At 46.7% G+C, this 22744-nt stretch overlaps 1 protein-coding gene across 1 annotated transcript in view; it reads left to right on the top strand.

The window, feature by feature from the left end:
- The window catches only part of spg11 (SPG11 vesicle trafficking associated, spatacsin), an 89263-nt gene extending 68980 nt beyond the window's left edge, over positions 1–20283 (top strand). The window contains 15 exon segments of the mRNA XM_080475706.1: positions 3986–4069; positions 4072–4124; positions 4285–4453; positions 4456–4486; positions 4488–4489; positions 4573–4658; positions 4660–4711; positions 4810–4895; positions 4897–4944; positions 9609–9728; positions 11176–11344; positions 18410–18486; positions 19135–19290; positions 19560–19711; positions 19819–20283. Coding sequence (XP_080331832.1) covers positions 3986–4069; positions 4072–4124; positions 4285–4453; positions 4456–4486; positions 4488–4489; positions 4573–4658; positions 4660–4711; positions 4810–4895; positions 4897–4944; positions 9609–9728; positions 11176–11344; positions 18410–18486; positions 19135–19290; positions 19560–19711; positions 19819–19993 — 1460 coding nt within the window. The 3' untranslated portion in view covers positions 19994–20283.
- The last annotated feature ends 2461 nt before the right edge of the window (positions 20284–22744 follow it).

Raw genomic sequence — 22744 nt, 5'->3', positions numbered from 1 at the left:
AAATCAACACTCTCTCTGGAAGTGGATACTGAAAAACTTTCGAATATGGGATCTTTAAATCGTTCAGCACATATACCTCATTATGTTTCACAATTATATCATGCATAAATCCTCTCAGTGTACACTGTCAGTGTACAGGAATATTATAGAAAGTATGAATTTATTGCCTGCGTGTCCAAAAAATGTTTTATTTAATTTAAGATTTTTTACACTGCTGCAGACAAACTGATTATTTCAGAACTTTACACAGACTAGAAAACAGTGTAGCTATTTACTTATTGTGAATGTCATGGCTATCATGTCCAAAGTATTTGGCCTGAAGCTACAACGAATAACTGAATGGTAAAGAGAACCTGATTCAATTCTATTCAATTTTATTTGAAAAGTTCTAAATCACATCAACCAACATCTCAGAGCCTCTTACAATGATAGAGAACAACAGAACCCAACTAAACCTTCCAGAACCTCTTACAATGATAGAGAACAACAGGACCCAACTAAACCTTCCAGAACCTCTTACAATGATAGAGAACAACAGGACCCAACTAAACCTTCCAGAACCTCTTACAATGATAGAGAACAACAGAACCCAACTAAACCTTCCAGAGCCTCTTACAATGATAGAGAACAACAGAACCCAACTAAACCTTCCAGAACCTCTTACAATGATAGAGAACAACAGGAGGACAGGGACAGGGACAGGGACAGGGACAGGGACAGGGACAGGGGGAGAGAGAGAGAGAGAGAGAGAGAGAGAGAGAGAGAGAGAGAGAGAGAGAGAGAGAAGAGAGAGAGAGAGAGAGAAGAGAGAGAGGAGAGAGAGAGAGAGAGAGAGAGAGAGAGAGAGAGAGAGAGAGAGAGAGAGAGAGAGAGAGAGAGAGAGAGAGAGAGAGAGAGAGAGAGAGGATAGAAGAGGGGAGAGAGAGAGGAATAGAAGAGGGAGAGAGAGAGGAATAGAAGAGGGAGAGAGAGAGAGAGAGAGAGCGAGAGAGAGAGAGAGAGGCAGACAGGCCAGAGAAGTACAAATACTAAGAAAAGTTCTATGATGAGCGTTGGTCTGATGAAGAACCAATCTCAGTCTGGAGTTTAAGGGCCGTGCCGTTGTGGGGGGGGGGTCCCGTCTGTGGTCGGTGGGGGGGTCCTGGTGCTGTGGGGGGGGGTCCCGGGTGCTGTGGGGGGGGCGTGCGTCGGGTGCTGTGGGGGGGGGTCCCGGTGCTGTGGTGGGGGTCCCGGTGCTGTGGGGGGGGTCCCGGTGCTGTGGGGGGGGTCCCGGTGCTGTGGGGGGGGGTCCCGGTGCTGTGGGGGGGGGTCGGGGTAGTTAGTAGGACCGTGGTAACTCCACTCTGGGAGTCTTGGGTCTGATCCCCTGGATCCTGCTCCCCTCCTGTCAGGATCTGGTGGCTCCAGTAATGTTGTTACACCAGAGAGAAAGAAAGAAAGACAAGAAACAGAAGCTCCAAATGTAGAGTTCCTCCCTTTAACGGGAGAGGAGGAAATCCCCTCAGCCGTCTAGGCCTAGAGCAGCTCAACTTAGTGCTCCTATTTTATTCCTAATGAGAAGCTCTATCAAAGAGGAAGCTTTTTAGTCTCCTCTTAAATAAACTAATGGTGTGGGCCCTTCGGACCGAGGCTGCTAGTTGATTCCAGAGTAAAGGAGCCCATATGGCTGAAACCTCCTGCCTCCTCTTTTACTTTGAAGGACTTTAGGGATTACCAACAGTCCTGCATCCTCAGAGCCAAGGGCTCGTGGAGGGTGAGACCCTTCTAGAAGTTTCTCCATATAGGACGGAGCCTGGTGATGAAGAGTTTTAGATGTGATCAGAAGGATGTTGAATTCTATTCTAGATTTGATGTGAAGCCAGTGTAAGGATGCTAAGACTGGGGAGATGTGCTCTCTTCTTCCAGTTCTGGTTAGTAAACCTGCAGCAGCGTTCTGCTCTAGCTGGAAGATCCTAACAGAGGAGTTTGGACATCCTGACATTAGGGAGTTACAATCATCTCATCTTGAAGTCACAAAGGCAGGAAGCATTTGTTCTGCATCTTTTGAAGGACAAGAAGTTTCTCATTTTTGCAATATTCCTTAGATGGAAGAAGGCTGTCCTGGAGACATGTTTAACATGGGACATAAAGGACAGATCCTGATCAGAAATAACACCCAGGTTCCTAATATCACTGTTAGAGGTTAAGGTAATATTATCTAAGGTAATCAGACTATCTGAAAAGTAATCCCTGAGCTTTTTAGGACCTAGGATTAGAACCTCAGTCTTGGATGTGTTGAGCATTAAGAAGTTGATAGACATCCAGGACTTAACGTCCCTGAGGCAGGACTCTAGTTTAACAAGTTGGTCGGCCTGATTGGCTTTAACTGATAAATAGAGCTGAGTATCATCTGCATAACAATGAAAGTTAATGTTGTGTTTCCTAATTATATTTCCGAGTGGTAACATCTAGAGATTAAACAATATGGGTCCGAGGACGGAGCCTTGTGGTACTCCACACAGGACCCCTTCATGTATTGAAGATTTGTTATTTACATGAACAAATTGAAAGCGGTCAGATAAATATGATTTAAACCAGTTTAAGGCTAAGTTTTTAATGCCGACGCCATCTTCTAATCTCCTTAAGAGTATATTATGATGGACAGTATCAAATGCAGTACTAAGGTCCAGAAGAAGTAAAGCAGATAGAAGAGCTCTATCTGAGGCCATTAGAAGGTCATTAGTAACTTTTAGCAGAGCAGTCTCTGTACTGTGGTTCATTCTGAAGCTGGACTGAAGGTCCTCTAACAGATTATTCTCCTGCAGATAATCCTGGAGTTGTTTAGCCACTACTTGCTCCAGAACCTTTGACAGGAAAGGAAGGTTGGAGATGGGCCTGTAGTTTGAGAGAAGGCTTGTGTCTAAGTTTGGCTTCTTAATGAGAGGTTTAATAACTGCTAGTTTAAAGGATTGGGGCACATAGCCTATTGGTAGAGACTGGTTAATAATTGCGAGTATAGAATTATTAATTAGTGGCAGTGCCTCTTTCAGAATTCTAGTAGGAATTGGGTCCAACAGGCTAGTAGTTGGTTTAGCAGAAGAAATAAGGGAGTTTAGTTGGACTAGTTGTATTTGCTGAAAGCATTCCAGATGACTGTTAGGTTTAACCAGTTCCTCTGTTATGGGGCTAACGGACGGTAGGGTTTGATGGATGTTATCCCTAAGCCTTGTCATTTTATTTTGAAAGAACTTCATGAAGTCCTCACTACATATATTGATAGGAATGGTGGGCTCAACACTATTTTGGTTCTTGGTCAGTTTGGCTACAGTACTGAAAAGAAAGCGAGGCTTGTTTTTGTTTTCCTCTATTAAGGATGAGTAGTAATTAGTTCTACTTCTACTCAGAGCTTTCTTATAAGTTTTGAAGCTATCCTTCCAGGCTATATAATCTAGCTCTGTTTTTGTTGAACGCCAAGTTCTTTCTAATCATGGGGAGGACTTTTCCTGTTTTTTCATTTTCATTTTTTGAGGAGCTATGTCGTCTAGCGTTGTTTTTAGCATATCTGTCAGACTGTTTGTTAGGTATTCAATGTCTGAGCTAGCAACAGTATAACGGGTCAGGAAGATCCACTACTGATTCTATAGCAGAGGGAATTCTTTCCTTGAATTTAGTTACTATGTTATCAGAGAGAGACCTGGTTAACACGGCTTTAACCGGAGGGTTAGAACTATTTAGAACAAAGTCAAAGGTTATTAAGAAGTGATCTGACAGGAAACACGTACTATACTAGTACTACTGTACTGATGTACAGTATCTACCTACTATGGATCAGTAATGAAGTAAGGCTAGTTTTGAGTAAGTCCTACAAAGTTGAGAATTGGATATTGAAGCCGTTTAAACCAAAACTTCCTCCTCATTACTCAAACGTGCATTTCCAGACTAGAGACGTCTCTTTCCAGATCTTTACTCTTAACGTTCTCCTGTGTCCCCTCTCCTATTCGTCCAGCGCACTCCTTCAGCAGCTTGTCTTCATTTGTGATGCTCCCGGAGGACGAGGTAGCTGTCCAGCTCCAGAGGCTCCTGGACCAGTGTCACATGGCAACAACTACTGCAAGCAGGTGCTGGGCCTCTACCAGCTCTCCAAGGTGAGGAGCAAACCCGGAGTCTTTCACACATCAGCAGGGTCAGCAGGAGAAAGTACAGCAACGTTCTGCCTGCTTTATTCTCTTCTACTTTCAATCTAATCCTGCTCTCTGATTGTAACTGTTCACCTCACAAATCCACTTTTTCCTTTTTCCCGTTCAGGAGCTGCAGTGCTCCTTCAGACAGATCTGCACCGAGGAGCCCCATTCGGTACTGGAGCGGCTGCTGCAGTCGGAACAGCTGGAGCGCTTCAGGAAGGCCCAGGCCCTCATCAAAGCTCAGGGTCTGAGCGCCGACACCGTCGCCCAGCTGGTCTCATCCTCAGTGGTCCAGGGCTGATCAGCTCCACCCAGGAGCTGCAGCCCTGGTGAGAGACATCAGGGCCCACCTCTCAGAGCGTATGAGCCTCCCAGCTTGTTAAACTCAACTTGTGTATGTGGGTGTTTTCAGTAGAGAAGCAGGTTTTCAGGCCATCGGAGGGGCGGGACTCACTGATGCAGCTGATTAAACTGTGTGAAGACCCCAGCCTGGTGGGAAGTGAAGCTGCTGGAGAACCTCAACACGGTTCCACTGAGAGACCTGAGCTGCAGTACGACACACACACTTTAAATTCTGCAGAGGAAACAGAAATGCATAATTTTTTAGGGACTTTGTTGAAACTTTGAAGTCTTTTTTTGTCCTTTGTAGTCGTAGAGCTGCTGATAGTGGCCCACGACTGTTTCAGCCTCACCTGCAACATGGAGGGTATTGTGAGAGTGCTTCAGGCTGCCCGTCAACCTGAGTCACACCCACCTGTCACCAGGAGAACATCACAGCCTGCTGGTAAGCCTCCCATCCAGGATAGTGGTTTTAGTTTCTATTTCGTTTTGAGTTTTTATTTTCAAATTCAGGGAATTTTAATGAGCTTTTAAAGCACATTTGCTTGTTTCTAATTTGTTCGCTAGATTTCAGGGAATAACACCATTATAGATGGACTGTCATACTTGAATATGGTTTCACATCAATGAAAGGGCTCATGGATAAAAGTTCACACTGTATTTTCTGGACTATGATCACACGGTTATTTAGGCTACGTTCACACTGCAGGCAAATGCGACTCAAATTATGATTTTCAACTCTTTAAGTGGACCCATAAATCCAATTTTTGCACAGCAGACCCAGGTCTCAATCATATGTGGTACCAATCAAATATGTATCTTTCAAATGCGACAGATTCTGAATGGCCAAGTCGCATGTACGACTTCCACGTATTGGCGTAATGGAGATTAGTGCCTTGTCTTGAGAGTCCACAAGGAGAGACGCTGACAAATGTATTTAAATGTCTTCCTTGACACCTTGAAGGTGTGGATGAACTCTGTGTCCCACCACTCCTGCCTCAACTCTGCATCCACTCATTGCTCTGTATGGAGCGAGCAGCCGCTGCTCCGCAAAAGGCCATCATTAGAAGCTGTGCTCACTTTTCTCAATCCCCTTGTTCTTTCCGTTGTCATTTTGTCTAGATTTTGTCGGATCCTATTTCTCAACCACTTGAAAATGGATATACTTGTGCTGACCTGTGTAGTATCCATATTTGCTTATGTAAATGTTATGCTCAGCGTGACATCATACCTTCTTCTGCACGTGGGGATCACTTTGTGGTTGCAATACAATCATGCTGCAGTGTGATGGAGGTCGTGTTTAGAATGTAGTCTGAACAATCACACAAAGAAATTTGCTCTGTGCAAGAAATTGGAATTGAGAATCACACACGCACAAACACACTTTCCCATTCTTCATCAATGATATGTGTTGCTGTTGTTGCTTGTTTTCTGCCATCATTTATTCAACTGCAAACCTGCCGTCCTCTACGCATTTTGCATAGCAAGTACGCAATTTAACATCTAAATACGCTGGTACGACTCGCCCCTCTAAACTACCCAAAAAGCTGCGGACATGAGAGTTCTGTGGCAAACGTGCGGTACTCATGTCTGACAACACGATGCAGCAGCAGGTGAAGCAGTTTCAGCCAATCACTGGAGAAAAGTGGAGAATAACGAGTCTATCGAACCGATAGCGTAACATCCCGCCCCCCTCCTCCTGCCTCCTCCTCCCTCTGCCTCCCTCCGCCTCCTCCTGCCTCCTCCTGCCCTCCTCTTGCCCTCCGCCTCCCTCTGCCTCCTCCTGCCCTCCGCCTCCTCCTGCCCTCCGCCTCCTCTTGCCCTCCTCCTCCCTCTGCCCTCCGCCTCCCTCTGCCTCCTCCTGCCTCCTCCTGCCCTCCTCCTCCCTCTGCCTGCCTCCTCCTGCCCTCCCCCTCCCTCTGCCTCCCCCTGCCCTCCTCCTCCCTCTGCCTCCTCCTGCCCTCCTCCTCCTGCCTCCTCCTGCCCTCCTCTTGCCCTCCTCCTCCCTCTGCCTCCTCCTGCCCACCTCCTCCCTCTGCCTCCTCCTGCCTTCCTCCTGCCCTCCTCCTGCCTCCTCCTGCCCACCTCCTCCCTCTGCCTCCTCCCTCTGCCTCCTCCTGCCCTCCTCCTCCCACTGCCTCCTCCTGCCCTCCTCCTCCTCTGCCTCCTCCTGCCCTCCTCCTGCCCTCCTCCTCCTCTGCCTCCTCCTGCCCTCCTCCTGCCCTCCTGCCTCCTCCTCCCTCTGCCTCCTCCTGTCTCCTCCTCCCTCTGCCTCCTCCTGCCTCCTCCTGCCCTCCTCCTGCCCTCCTGCCTCCTCCTGCCCTCCTCCTCCCTCTGCCTCCTCCTGCCCTCCTCCTGCCCTCCTCCTCCCTCTGCCTCCTCCTGCCCTCCTCCTCCCTCCTCCTCCTCCCTCTGCCTCGTCCTGCCCTCCTCCTGCCTCCTCCTGCCCTCCTCCTGCCCTCCTCCTCCCTCTGCCTCCTCCTGCCCTCCTCCTCCCTCCTCCTCCTCCCTCTGCCTCGTCCTGCCCTCCTCCTGCCCTCCTGCCTCCTCCTGCCTCTCCTGCCCTCCTCCTGCCCTCCTCCTCCCTCCTCCTCCTCCCTCTGCCTCCTCCTGACCTCCTCTTGCCCTCCTGCCTTCTCATCCCTCTGCCTCCTCCTGCCCTCCTCCTGCCTCCTCCTCCCTCTGCCTCCTCCTCCCTCTGCCTCCTCCTGCCTCCTCCTCCTGCCCTCCTGCCCTCCTCCTCCCTCTGCCTCCTCCTGCCCTCCTCCTCCCTCCTCCTCCTCCCTCTGCCTCCTCCTGCCCTCCTCCTCCCTCTCTGTCCTCCGTTCCCCACTCGCTGCAGCTGGCGCTGACAAAGGTAAACTGTGTCTATGTCTGTGTGTGTGTGTGTGTGTGTGTGTGTCTGTGTGTGTGTGTGTGTGTGTTAGCCTTTATATATATCCATTGCAGATAGAGTCGGCCGTATATAAGGAGGAATGTGATTATTTATACAGTTTAAACATGAAGCAACAAATCTTTTGCAGCAGGTTTTACCACCACTGCCGTGGTCAACAAAATAAAAGAAATGTAAATAATATAGTTCCCTTGGTTTGTTAACAGCATGTTCATGTTTTGAAAGTGTTCCATTGAAAGGCTGTCATAAGGACATAGCATGTTTTGGTTTTCTGTTGATGAGTGCAAAATGTCTAGATTTTCTTAAAGGTCTTGTAATCAAAAATATAGGTTTTATTGTGTTTTATAACCAATTTCCAGCCAGTGAATGGGGAGATTACTGCGTGCAAAGTAATGGAGTTGCAAAAGTGTGGGGAAAAAAGCCGCACAACACAAGTGGTACTCAAAATATTTTGACAAGGTTGGCAGGTCTGTAGTCCTGTATCTGTTCCTTCTCTTTTGCTCATGTATTCACCTGTTTGATCATCAATTTATTTTAAGATCTAAAAAGTACTGTTCAGATTCGTTTAATCTTCCAGCGGTGGGAAAGGTTTTGGATGAGTGTGGTAACTGTAAACAGTATATATAGCATTACCAAGGGTATTGTCTGTTCCCCCCCACCACACACACCCCACCCCACCCCCCACTCTCTTTCCTCTCTCTCTTTGAGCGTTCCCACCCCACCCCCCACTCTCTTTCCTCTCTCTCTTTGAGCGTTCCCACCCCACCCCCACTCTCCTCTCTTTCCTCTCTCTCTTTGAGCATTCCCACCCCACCCCCACTCTCCTCTCTTTCCTCTCTCTCTTTGAGCGTTCCCACCCCACCCCCACTCTTCTCTCTTTCCTCTCTCTCTTTGAGCATTCCCACCCCACCCCCACTCTCCTCTCTTTCCTCTCTCTCTTTGAGCATTCCCACCCCACCCCCACTCTTCTCTCTTTCCTCTCTCTCTTTGAGCGTTCCCACCCCACCCCCACTCTTCTCTCTTTCCTCTCTCTCTTTGAGCATTCCCACCCCACCCCCACTCTCCTCTCTTTCCTCTCTCTCTTTGAGCGTTCCCACCCCACCCCCACTCTTCTCTCTTTCCTCTCTCTCTTTGAGCGTTCCCACCCCACCCCCACTCTTCTCTCTTTCCTCTCTCTCTTTGAGCGTTCCCACCCCACCCCCACTCTCCTCTCTTTCCTCTCTCTCTTTGAGCGTTCCCACCCCACCCCCACTCTCCTCTCTTTCCTCTCTCTCTTTGAGCGTTCCCACCCCAGGTCGTGTCTGTGAGCTTCGCCATCTTCCAATGAAGGCAACAACAAGAAAAACTTCCAAATCTCTTGCTGTTGTAAGAGCAAAAGCTGTTCGGACATCAAAAGGCTGTCAATCACATATTAATGTTTGCCTTGATCGCCCAACAAGACCAGGGCAAAACCCCCAAAGGAACTGAGAATCAAGACCTGCAGTGTGACCCAAGTTGCTAGTTGGCTGGTCATGTGACTTATATTAAGATGCAACATATTAAAATAAACGGGCACATACCATCTGTGACCAGCAGATGTCACTGTTCAGAGTGTGAAAAACCTTTGAGGGACTGGAGAAAAGCAGAGAACTGTTACCGTGATGAAGAAAACAACGAAGGCTGATCATGAGCTAAAAGCATGAAGGCCAGAGCTGAGAAACATTCACAGGAATCTAGAACAAAAGATTATCAACGCTGCACATCTGGACATGGACCAAGAAAATGTCTTTACTCAAGTGTGACTTATAATCCAGAAAGATAAAGTACATAAAAACTATTTTCTCTGTAACTAAATTAGTTTCTGTGCGTGTGTGTGTGTGTGTGCGTGTGTTCGTGTGTGTGTGTGTGTGTGTGCGCGCGCGTGTGTGTGCGTGTGCGTGTGTTCGTGTGTGTGTGTGTGTGTGTGTGTGTGTGTGTGTGTGTGTGTGTGTGTGTGTGTGTGTGTGTGTGTGTGTGTGTGTGTGTGTGTGTGTGTGTGTGTGTGTGTGTGTGTGTGTGTGTGTGTGTGTGTGTGTGTGTGTTCATGTGTGCGTGCGCGTGTGTGTGTGTGTGTGTGCGCGTGTGTGTGTGTGTGTGCGCGTGTGTGTTCATGTGTGCGTGTGTGTTCATGTGTGCGTGTTCGTGTGTGTGTGCGTGTTCGTGTGTGTGTGCGTGTTCGTGTGTGTGTGCGTGCGTAGGTGCGCCTGCTGACCGGCATTGGCAGATACAACGAAATGACGTACATCTTTGACCTGCTGCATCAGAACCACTGCTTCGAGATGCTGCTGAGGAAGAAGGTGGACTCAGAAAGAGGACAGGTGAGACCACACACACACACACACACACACACACACACACACACACACACACACACACACACACACACACACACACGTTATCCTTTCCCTTTAAAATCAGCCAGAATTGATCTAAATCATCAGATGTCATCAGATACTGTACAAACACAGTCCCTACAGATTGTGTCTGAACTCATACTGACACATTCTTCAAGTGTGAGTAAGAACCCCCTCCCCAACTCTCCTGGATGTTTAATCGATTGAAAAAAGTTATATATACATATATATATATATATATATATATATAACTTTTATATATAGTGTGTATATATATATGTTAATGGCTGTGAGCTCCATGTGCAATACAAACACACCTCTGTCTTAATAATCCTGCTTTTTCTTTGAATTTTTATTATTCTTATTAATGTACATGAAGCAGCTGTTCTGACTTATGTGGTTTTATAAGTAATAAAAAATAAGAGTTAACCTCGACATACTTGTTTTTATTAGGATTTTTTTGCTCCAAAAAAGTAAAAAACAAATCCTGCTGTGAAAATTCATCTGTAAATAAGCAAAACTTTCAAATAGTTTCCCTTTTTTAGTTCAAAGAAAAATATTCCTGTGGGCTCAGGTTCTTAATGGTGCATTGAGATCTGGGTGACGGTGCTCAGACTGACACCACCACCACCCGGAAACGGAAAAGAGGGAGAAAATGGATGGATGGATGGATGGATGGATGGATGGATGGATGGATGGATGGATGGATGGATGGATGGATGGATGGATCCTTAAATACCTTATTGTTTTTTATAAAACTTGAAAAAGCTGCAATTGACAAAGTGAAAGAAGAAATGTTTTGAATAATTTTCTTTTTAACTATTCCTTAATTAAAAAAAACAACTTTTGCCATTGTATATATTTATTATGAAAAAATCAACACATGAAAGTAAGTTTTCTTTTACAATTTTTAATGTTGGACGGTGGTCCTGTGGGCTGGACTGGACCCTTTGGTTTCGGCCCGTCGGCCTTTTGTTAACCCTGTAAACTCTTTAACCTGACTGCAGCTGGTATCACCTCAGAAATGAGTTCTCATCAGAACTTCAATTTCCCACAGACAGTTTCCATATTGAATGTGACTCCCACACTGACAATATAGAAGTAGGAAGTGAGTTTAATCCTCTTGATTTTACCAAACTACAATTTCCCATGCAGGATCACACTGAAATAACACAAAAAGACGCTTATTATTCTAAAATAAACACAGATAAAGTATTTATTAAGTGACAAACCCACTGAATTCTTAAAAAAACTCCTTATATACTATCTGCTGCTGAGGTCAGAGTCTTTTTTCTTCTCAAAAGAGTTTTAATAGGAAACCCCTGATGGATGTTCCATTCAACTGACACATCCATCAGGGGTTTCCCATTAAAAGCACAAAAGTAAAGAAATGTCAACCTGTGTCGAGCAGAGCTCCAGCCTGAAGACAGCTCTTCTGGACTATATCAAGCGCTGCCTGCCCGCGGACAGCGAGAAGCACAACATGGTGGCGCTGTGTTTCAGCATGAGGAGGGAGATCGGAGAGAACCACGAGATGGCGGCCAGGACACAGCTGAAGATTATTGAGTCGCAGGCCTGGGGTGAGCCCAACACACACGGATGGTTTTGATCAATTCCCACCGAAATAGCATGGGTACATCTACATTCAGGGCTCAATGTTGGCTGTGGAAGTTTCCTGACTGGAAAAACAGCATTCAGTTTGTCAGACATAAACACAAGCTCACTAATCTTGCTCTTCAAAAAGCTCCTGAATATGAAAGTTCTCCCATTATCATCAAATCATTCTAAGGATTTGTAGAAGTCCTTGTGTATCAGGTCCACCCCCTGGTGGACTTGCTTAAAAAAACCTATTAATTATAGACGTTGTAATTAGTTCATCTTGATTAATCACATTTTAATAACAAACAATATTAGCCCAAAAAGCACACAGACATGAATTTTTGTAATGTCAAGCTCTTTTAGCGCCTGGAAAGATGCATGTGGCAGACGTGCCTGCCACCGTCGGGTCGGCACAGGCCAGACGATTCGTCCAATCACCATACTTCAGTGCTTAATCAACACAGAACACACACTTCAGGTGCACACACACTTCGATTCAAAACAGTCAAGAAAGAAATAGAGAAGAAATTGAACAGACTTAGGCCACGTTTACACATACCCAGGTTTTTATGAAAACGGATATTTCCTCCTCTATGCTCTCAAAGAAATTCTTCATTTACATCCGGGGTCTCAATCTCGCGGCCCGGCCCGCAAGACGATATTTTGTGGCCCGCACCTTGCTGCGAAAGTATAATGTTAATGTGGCCCACGATTGAAGTGGACCTCCAATGCACGAAGTGAGAGTAAATGTTGTGAAGTTGTGTTAACATACTTGTGGAGCTCATGTACTTCAAAAGTTCGTTGGCTATAAGGACGGGTTATGACACATCTTTTGCAAGTCGTATAAGCTCAGTGGTCAAAATTGTGCTTACACTGTGACCATATTGGGAATTGGCTTGAAAAGCACATATTTTCCACTACTTACTCTGTTCACATTGAGTTTTAATGATAATATTACCCAATGGGCAAGCCATGGCAGGATCACACCCCACACGAAACCCTCTTCACTCCTGGTTTCCCACCCACAACTAATAAACTAAACTAAACTAGATGAATTAACTAAGTACATGAACAAAGCAACAAAAACACAACACAACCTAATATATAACCCCCAATAATTACATCTAAAACACAACCTACAGAAACTCCCATCATGGGAGTTTCTGTAGGTCGTGTTTTAGATGGGGTTATTTTAGGTTTGTAGTGTTGGTAATGATTGTGTTGTGTTGTGTTTTTGTTGCTTTGTTCATGTACTTAGTTAATTCATCTAGTTTAGTTTAGTTTATTAGTTGTGGGTGGGCAACCAGGAGTGAAGAGGGTTTTGTGTGGGGTGTCGTCCTGCCATGGTGCTCTTGATGATTGATGAGTGCCATGGTAAAAGTTTACACCAATTGCATAAAATATGAAAGTGTTTCAACATGAGTATATTATAGTGTTGTACTCAATTTAAGGACTATTAGAAACTGATTTGATTTGCCACTATTTCGAGATGTTTTGCCTCATTCCACTATACATTTTTCATGAAAGTAGACTTCTACTTAATCAGTATCATTTTGAGAGTTGACGGTCCACAGCTCGAGGGACCAAAGAGCTGCGGGTTGCTGACCTCTGTTCTAGTCTCAACTGCTTCTTCTCTTAAGCCAAATGTGGCTCAGATATGTGAGAAGAAGTGGAGGCAAGAGGAACCATGTTCAGAAGAACCGTTCATGATCTTCATTCAATGTTCCATTCATGTTCAGAACTAACATGTTCAGAAGAAATCATTAAAACTGTCAATAATGACAATTGAGGAATTTTGTACAACTTTTTTTGTGGAATCCCTGATGCGGCCCAGCCTCACCCAGACTCTGCCTCCGGCGGCCCATTGAGTTTGAGACCCCTGATTTACACAGACCCGGATTTACACCTGGTTCAGAACTACTATGACCATGCCACACCAGTAGGGGGCAGTGAAAGATGAAGCCAATCAGACTCCTGGAAAACTTCTGGAAGAAAACATGACATTACGAATTGTGACGTAAATCTCCACCTACCCACCTTTAGATGCAAACGGAGACATAGAGTTTTTCTTAATCACCGCTGTGGCTGGAGTTTTGCTTTGGCGGTCATCCGGGATTCATAGAACCGTAGTTCCATAGGGAACTTTCAATCTATTTCATCCCTACTGACAGCCAAAGGCGGTGCTTTAGTACTGGATGAGCAATGTCAACAGTGTCATGAGGAATCCGGATACCCACCTCACACGCTGGATGCCGAAAGAGTGACGCCCTAGACCGCTCCCAGAGGATGAGGCGTAGCCACATTTACTCTGTAGAATCTGGTAAAGGTGCTGGGTGAGGTCCACGAGGCCGCAGCACAGACCGCCTCAATGGGTACATGACGTAGACACACTCCTCGTTGAGTGATCCATCTCACCCTGGATAGTAGTGGGGAGAGCACTGGATGCATAGGCATGCGTAATGGCGTCCACCAGCCAGTGGGATAGCCTCTGTTTCGACAAGGCCCTGCCCTGCCTAGGGCCACTGTAGCAGAAAAACAGCTGCTCGCATCAGCGTATGCGTGATGTAGCGTTAATGTGAGTCTCCAGGGCCCGAACTGGCCATAGCAGTTCCGACACCCCTTCTGGCGATGGTTCAACGCACACCAACCGGATCGGCTGGTTAACATACGAGGGCGACAACACCTTTGGGAGAAAGGCCACGTTCGGCCACAATGTAACCCCGCTCCCCCCAGAGTGCCACCTCAGACATGTGTCTTCCACTGATAGGGCATGGAGTTCACCAACCCGCTTAGCGGAAACAATGGCTAGGAGAAATGCTGTTTTGACAGACACCCACTTGAGCTCCACTTGTGCCAAGGTTTCAAAGGGATGTCGACCCAGTGCCTCAAGTACCAGGGGCAGATCCCATGCCGGAGCCCTCTGAATCCTTGGAGACCGGAGCCTTAAGGCCCCTTTTAGGAAGCGGGTCACCAACCGGTGGGAGTCCACCATGGCCGAGTCCACCTGGGCATGTCTACTGGAAATAGCGGCAACAAAGACCTTCAGCGTGGACTGTGAGCGGCCACTATCCAGAAGGGACTGGAGAAATTCCAGCATAGCGGTCACTGGACAGTGGACTGGGTCCAACCGCCTGTCCCCACACCAGACAGAGAACCTCTTGAACTTGTTCTCATATTGAGTTTGGGTGGATGGTGGTAATGCGTTCAGGATGGTGGTTCTTACAGCATTGTTACAGTCCTTCCACAGTGGGTCGGCCCCTGCAATGGCCAGGCCCACAGCTGTAGATGCCCAGGGTCTGAGTGCCAGATCTGACCCCCCATTTGAGAGAGGAGATCTCTCCTGTCGGGGTGGCACCATGGCTGACTGTGACAGAGTCTGCACAGCAGGGGAAACCAGGTCCTCCCCGGCCACCGAAGAGCCACCAGCAGCAGGCTGTGGCCCTGCTCGAAGACCCTGCTTAGTGTTGGCATGATCAAGGGCAGAGGGGGGAACGCGTAGAGCAGCCCTCGTGGCCAGTCGTGTGCGAGGGTACCCCCCTGGGTCTCTGGAAGCCCTCCAGCTGCTGCCCCAAACAGCTCCCCCGGCTCCACTGGAAGGGAGCGGAGAATCCTTTGGCATGCATCACTCAGAGGTGACTGCGCTAGCCACACCTGCCTTCTTGCCTGCACCAGCGTCGACATAAGACGCCCCGTCGTCGCCGTCATGGCCAGGGGGCCATGCGGGCGAAGGCCTGAAGCAAAGCATCGCTGAGAACTATCACCGATGCATCAACCCATCATAAGGTGGGAGAGGGAGTTACCGACCCGCCCCATGAGGGCTGCGGAATTGTACGCCTTCGACAGCAAGTCGTTCGTTATCCTGCATTGGGGTCGAGGACACCTAGCGTCGGGCATTAAGGACTCGTCCGGAAACACTATCAAAGACGCGATAGCCGGCTCTATAGCTGGTATTTGGCCCAACCCATACTTGGCAGCGTCCTGCATAGCTGCTAGGGCACTGGCATCCGAGATGGAGTGGGAGAACGCCTTGGTGTCTCTCCTGCAGGTGTGAAGCTCCCTTACATAGTCCTCCGATGGGACTGAAAAAATGCTTTTCGCCTGTTGTCGCCTCAAGAAAGCATTAACGGGAGCAGGATTCTCCTGTGGGACATCGAGCTGCAGTCGAGCGAGGGCCCCACGGATTATAGACCCCATAGGGGTGTCCTCAGCCCCACGCAGTAGGCTCTGCCCTGAGGAACGGGAGAGCGACTCCGAGGTATGCGACAGGGCGTCCACCCCAAGATCTGTGAACTTGGTTGCCGATCCGGCGATGGACATAGCGTCGTCATCGGCCAGAGTTCCCATCCCAGCTCCAGGCTGGAGAGCCTTCAGAAGGTCTTTCATCTGACCCAGCTCAGCCGACTATCGGTCGACCTTGGCTGCCAGCATGTTACCCCTAGGTCTCTTGGCACTTGGGGCCGCCACGGCGCTTTCACCCGGTCGTTTGACCGCAGGGACCTGGCAGTGGAGAAGCGGGTTGTCCGGGGCTGTAATCCCTCGTTAGCTCAAGTGGAAACACTGCTGCTAACTGCGGACAAACAACATAAAGCGGCAGCCGAAGCCGGGCAAACACTGACCTGGGCTAGAGTCGCCTCGTTAGCTTGAGCGAAGACACTGCTGCTAACCCGGCGCCGTGGTCAAGGTAACACACGGAAAGAAGCCGGTTGTACGAAACCATATCTTGGCATCCTATCCAGCCCCTTGGAGGGCGAACACAGGCTCGCAGCTCCAACCTGTAAGGTCGCGGGGCTGCTGACACCGCGGCTCATTCCGAAGTTTTTCTCTCCACGATCTTTGCTGGACTAACGTCCAATCGGCCATACGTGCGCGAGAAATTCAAAAGGAAAAGATCCACCGGTGACACCGGAACTTATAAACTCCGGGGGTCACTCGGGGGGTCACAGGTGACTTTGTTGGTATAGGTGCTCCACCAGTGTGTACATGAGACATAGATATCCAGTGCTAAAGCATTGCCTCTGGCGGTCAGTAGGGATGAAATAGAACTGTGTTTATCTGTAAATAAAAGGCCCAAAGGCAGAGAAATATAAACAAATTAAAGAAAAAAATACCCAGGTATGTGTAAACATGGCCTTAGATTTTAAAGTGCCATTTTAAGTACTTTTTCTGAAAAGTATTGGCTCTAAATGGTTAAAATAAACATAAAACGATTCAATAAATTGCAATTCCTTCTTCTTTCTTCTTCTGGTAAAACAACCAGAAATATAAATGGTCATTTAACAGGCTTATTTCTCATTTAAACTCCAAGTAGTCTTGGCACAAATTATTTTGTACATTAGGCTGTAACAGTTTGATGAAAACTTTAGTGCAAAAAATAAACCCATTGGCCTCATATTGACTTTATGCCTACTTGGTCTCTTTCAGCTAGTTTCAGAATAATATGCAAGATAATTCAAAGTAAGGGAAATCTTTTTGCTGTGTTTAAAACAAAAAAACCCTGAAAAAATTACACTGTTGTATTTTTTAGTTTAGTGTGTCTTGTTGTATGGGATTATAAAAGAACTAACCCTAACCCAAAATACATTGTGGGTTAGTTGGAAACCCTCTCTTATCAGCTTTACAGCTTGGGGCCACTTCATACTCAGTCTGTGCCCTTTGATCTTTCCTTTTGAAGGTCTGTGGCTGGGTGGGGTCCTCCACCGGCATTTCAATGCTTGCTGCCCATAAAGGAAGAGCATAGAGAACACAGAGGTGACAGGCGGGAGTTAACACGCAGACACACAGAAGAGCCTGAAAGAGGAAGTTGTGTTGGAGTGTGTTTTGAGTTTTAGTTTTGTATTAATTTAATAAATTATGGTAAACTGGAAATCTGACTCTGTGCCTCTGTGGGTGAACCCGACGATGGTGTGCATCACTGCTACACTGGCTCCCTGTCAGACCTACAGAGCATGGAGGAGCACCCCGGGAGCAGCGACTCCCAAGAAGACAGCTGATGAGTTCACTCGGCTGCTCATGGACATCACCCGGCTGCAGCGGGAGCACGCTGTGCTGGACCGGCAGCTGATGGAGGCATTCCTGCAACAAAAGGGGAGACGGGGACGCCTCCTCTGTCCCGGTGGGGTTGCGCATCGAAGGACCGTTGTACCGCAGTACCCTGCGCCGGTGGTGCCGTACCGTTCCCTGGACGAGGAGGAGGTGTGTGGCGCAGCCGATCCCTGCACTACAGTGGAGGAGGGCACTCCGGGGCTCGGGAGCGGCGCACGTCAGCGATGGCCGGAATGGCGGCGGCGGCGTGTCGGGCCGGTCCGGTCCCGGCTCTGCGGAGATCGGTGGGGCCTTGACAAGACGGCGCGGTGGCGGTCCCCGCGAACATCGGCAGCAACAATCACTGCAGCGACTCGCCCTGGGACGGGGAGGCGCCAGGCGGAGTCAAGCCAGAGGGCGACGGCGAGGGCCGAATGGAATATTGATAGTAGTGGCATAGTTTTCAGTTTTTCTTTCATCAAAATGTATTATAAAAGTCATGGTCCTTTGTAGATCGTCTTTCTTGCTGGTATCGGTGTTGTACTGATATTGTATCTTGGTATCAGAGATATCAGTGGTTTTACTTGCTGTTGGTTTGGAAATGTGTTTCTTTTACTTGTTTGGTTGCAGAGAACAGCTCTCTGTAGCTGTGTATAATGGTGGGTGGGCACATGACAGTTACCCTTGAATTTGTACATAAATCAAACTTTGAACCTTCTAATATTTCTGATGTACTGATGTAGTGAGGTGACAGACATTCAGTTGATGAGTTATGTGCATCACTATCAGGAACACGGTGTAATAGATGCTGGTGAGATTTACCAAAGCTGTTTTTAAATCGGCTGAAGAACAATGAAAAACTGCACAGCATCTTTGATTGTAGCTTGGTGTATTAGTGTAAGTACACAGTGAAACAAAGAAAAACTTTTTTCATCATTTTTGCTTTTAAATGGACCAGAAAATTCGGTGTGCAATCAAACGGAGCCTACTCCTGATGTTGTTTTTGTTTTTTTGTTTGGTTTCAGTGGTGACTCCTGATCTGAAGACTTCCCTGATGAAAGTGTTGAGTCTGCTCAAAGATGCTGCTGAAAGCTTCTCCAAGGTATGACAATGACTCCAGGTCCCAAGGTGCTGAGAGGCTGTGTGGAATATATAATGAAAAACTGTGGACATCACATCAAATAGAACTGAGAAATGTTCTGCATTTCTGTCCAGTTTGAATCTGGTGTTAATGCTAGTGGATCATCTGAAAACTAATACAAGTTAACTTATAGGTCAGGGGATGTTTTCAAACCAGTCAACTCTTAAAGAGGAGCTTCAACTTTGAAACTTCATTTTAACTTTAAATCTGAATGCGAAAAATGTATCTTTTCAATCAAAAAGTGGTTCTTCCAAATTGGCTGCAGCCAACAGAGTGGAAGAATCATATATGCAATGTTGAATTAAAAGAAACATCATCTAAATCTCATCGACTGATAAAGTAAATAAATTGATCTCATTTTGTGTTTGTAAAAAACCGTGGTTGAAATCCTGCGGCTGCAGTTTGTGATCATCGAAAACAGCCGTGATTGATCACATCAGGAAACCAACTCTGTTGGTTCTCTGTCCACTGGTCACTGTTACTTGTCTGAGCTTTACCAGGTTCTGGCACCAAGTGTGGAGTTCTAGTGGTTTGCTTCTGTTCTTGGACTGGTATTTCATCAGCAAGCAGATTGAGGTGTTGACTGTGTGTTTTTGTGCTTTCCTCCAGGACTCGTGTGTCCGTCAGGCCAGCCGCTGTGTTCGCACAGCCAAGCTGGTCACCCTTCAGCTGCACTTCCTGAACCAGGGCTCGGACCTGCGCATCATCAACCTGCAACCGGCCGAGCTGCTGAGCACCGTGCTCGCTGTGCCCCGGTGTTACCAGGTCTGCTGACCCCTTCCTGCTTCATCTCACAGCCCTTCCTCACTGCTTCTCCTTAGGCCGCGGGTCGGCAACCTTCAACACTCAGAGCCATTTGGACCCGTTTCTCACTCAGCAGAACACACTGGGACCTGTTTGAACCCTCCCAGCTTTTCCAAATTACAACTGTGCATGTAAAAAAAAAAAAGTCTTTCTAGTCAAAAGCAAACCTGAAGCGTTTCTCCAAGGCAGTTTCGGGGTAAAACTCAGCTTAAGCTTCCTCTCTCCCTCAGGTGTTTGTGGTGTCTGAAGCGTACAGCTACTCTCCCGACTGGGCAGAGATTTTGTTTCAGAAGGTGGTCCTGAACGGAGATTTTTCCTACCTGGAGGAATTCAAATGCCACCGTGCCCTCAACTCGGGTCTGTTCGAGGACATCTTCAAAAAGTAAGGACACACGGTGGCACAGTGGACAAAACTTACCCCGATTGCAGGGTTCTGTGACGAAAGGACCTGAAATCAGCAGCAAGTGGCTCACATGGTGTGTTTTCCAGGTTGGATGGAGCTCCCAGCAGCGTCACTCCCAATGTGAAGCGCCTGCTGTCTCACTGCGATGACGTGTACAGCCGCTACAGGCTTGCCTACCAGCAGAACCTATACGATGTCACCAAGACGCTGCTGCAGGACTCTAAGACCTCCAACTATCTGAACGACCGGCTGGCCAGCTGAGCGGATCACCGACCCGTCATGATGAAGAACCAACACCCACTGACTGAAATACTGGAGATTAACAGGAAATATCATGTTTGTATCATAAAATAAAGAGCTACTCAATTGAGAATTTTCACTTTATTAAAAAACTTCAACTCCACTTCAGTTTGGGAGCTTTTAGTAGTTTGTAGGGCTCAAAAACACGGATGCTGCTTCTTCCCTGTAGCCAGCTGCAACTAACTAAACCCAGCAACTGTCTGAGTGCAGATATGAAACAATAAAGATGTATTTTCATCAACAGAAAATTGAATGGCTTACTAATCTTTTAATTTTTTAGCAAAACTACACCCCTCCGGACTTCCGGGGTGGGCGCACCAACGATGGCAGCTCAGTTTTCGCTCCAGGTCATATCAGAACCAAAAACCCCAAATTTCAAATAATTTTGAAAAAAGAATTTTAACGACAAGAAAATGCTTTTTAAGAAGGGGGATCGGAGGGTGTGTTCCAACTACAGGGGGATCACACTCCTCAGCCTCCCTGGGAAAGTCTATTCCAGGGTTCTGGAGAGGAGGATCCGGCCGTTAGCAGAACCTCGGATCCAAGAGGAACAATGCAGTTTTCGTCCAGGTCGTGGAACACTGGACCAGCTCTATACTCTCCACCGGGTACTCGAGGGTTCATGGGAGTTCGCCCAACCAGTCCACATGTGTTTTGTGGACCTGGAGAAGACATCCCACCGTGTCCCTCGGGACGTCCTATGGGGGGTGCTCCGGGAGTATGGAGTCCAGGACCCTTTCCTAAGGACTGTCCGGTCCCTGTACGCCCGGATCAGGAGTTTGGTTCGCATTGCCGGCAGTAAGTTGGACCTGTTCCCAGTGCACGTTGGCCTCCGGCAGGGCTGTTCTTTGTCACCGGTTCTGTTCAGAACTTTTCTGACTTTAACCTCAGAATTCCGACTTTAAAGTCAGAAGTGTGTGTGCCTGTAGGGAACCAACTTCAGTGGGCTGCCAGTGACTTTAAGGCATACTGGGGAAGAGCCAGATGGACCGAGGATGTCCGATCTAGTGGAGTTCTGATGCAGGAGCAGAAGGTGAGTGAAAATGAGAAGTGTTGGTTTGATGCATGGTGTTTGTAAATAAAAAGGAAATGACTGCAGATAAGTTCAATGGAAATGCTGGCTTTTTTTTTTTTATGTTTATTTCGAATATCAAGGTACAAAACTAAACAAAAAAATAAGGAAAAAGAAAAACAAAGTTTTCCTCTCAAATAAATAAACGAATAACAGTAATAATAATATAAAAATAAATCAAGAAAAACAATCAGAGGAGTATTCGAAAAGGAGTGAGAAGATGTAAAACGTATTTACTCTCACCCTCGTCCTAAAGTAAACAGTATAATCAACTTCCTTCCATCTCTCACATACATACATAGATACACACACACACACACACACACACACACACACACAGCCACACACACACACACACACAGCCACAGCCACGTCCTGTGCAGTACATAGAATATATATACCAACACGTCCATTCATACATATCTACAGACAGACATAAACACTTATACCCACACACAAGCACACACAGTACACACATCATACATAACGCGTATGCTGTGAGTAAGATGTACTTAACATTCTATAATATATGCACACCTAATTAAACACTCATACTAAATACATTGTTTTATATAAACATACACACACAACCTAATACCTTCATCCATTAACACATGTACAGTCCCACATATAAATCTACATGTACCATACAAGCACAATACACACAAACACTACACACAAACACTACACACAGACAATACACACAAACACTACACACAGACAATACACACAAACACTACACACAAACACTACACACAAACACTACACACAGACACTACACACAGACAATACACACAAACACTACACACAGACAATACACACAAACACTACACACAGACAATACACACAAACACTACACACAGACAATACACACAAACAATACACACAAACACTACACACAGACAATACACACAAACACTACACACAGACAATACACACAGACAATACACACAAACACTACACACAGACAATACACACAGACACTACACACAGACACTACACACAGACAATACACACAAACACTACACACAGACAATACACACAAACACTACACACAAACACTACACACAGACAATACACACAAACACTACACACAAACACTACACACAGACAATACACATAAACACTACACACAGACAATACACACAAACACTACACACAAACACTACACACAAACACTACACACAAACACTACACACAGACAATACACACAGACAATACACACAGACAATACACACAGACAATACACACAAACACTACACACAGACAATACACACAAACACTACACAGACAATACACACAGACAATACACACAAACACTACACACAGACAATACACATAAACAATACACACAAACACTACACACAGACAATACACACAGACAATACACACAGACAATACACACAAACACTACACACAGACAATACACACACACACTACACACAAACACTACACACAGACAATACACACAAACACTACACACAGACAATACACACAAACACTACACACAGACAATACACACAAACACTACACACAGACAATACACACAAACACTACACACAGACAATACACACAAACACTACACACAGACAATACACACAAACACTACACACAGACAATACACACAGACAATACACATA

This window comes from Lipophrys pholis (genome assembly GCF_963383615.2).
Source record: "Lipophrys pholis genome assembly, chromosome: 11".
NCBI lineage: Eukaryota > Metazoa > Chordata > Actinopteri > Blenniiformes > Blenniidae > Lipophrys > Lipophrys pholis.
This window is presented reverse-complemented; position numbering and strand designations above follow the sequence as displayed.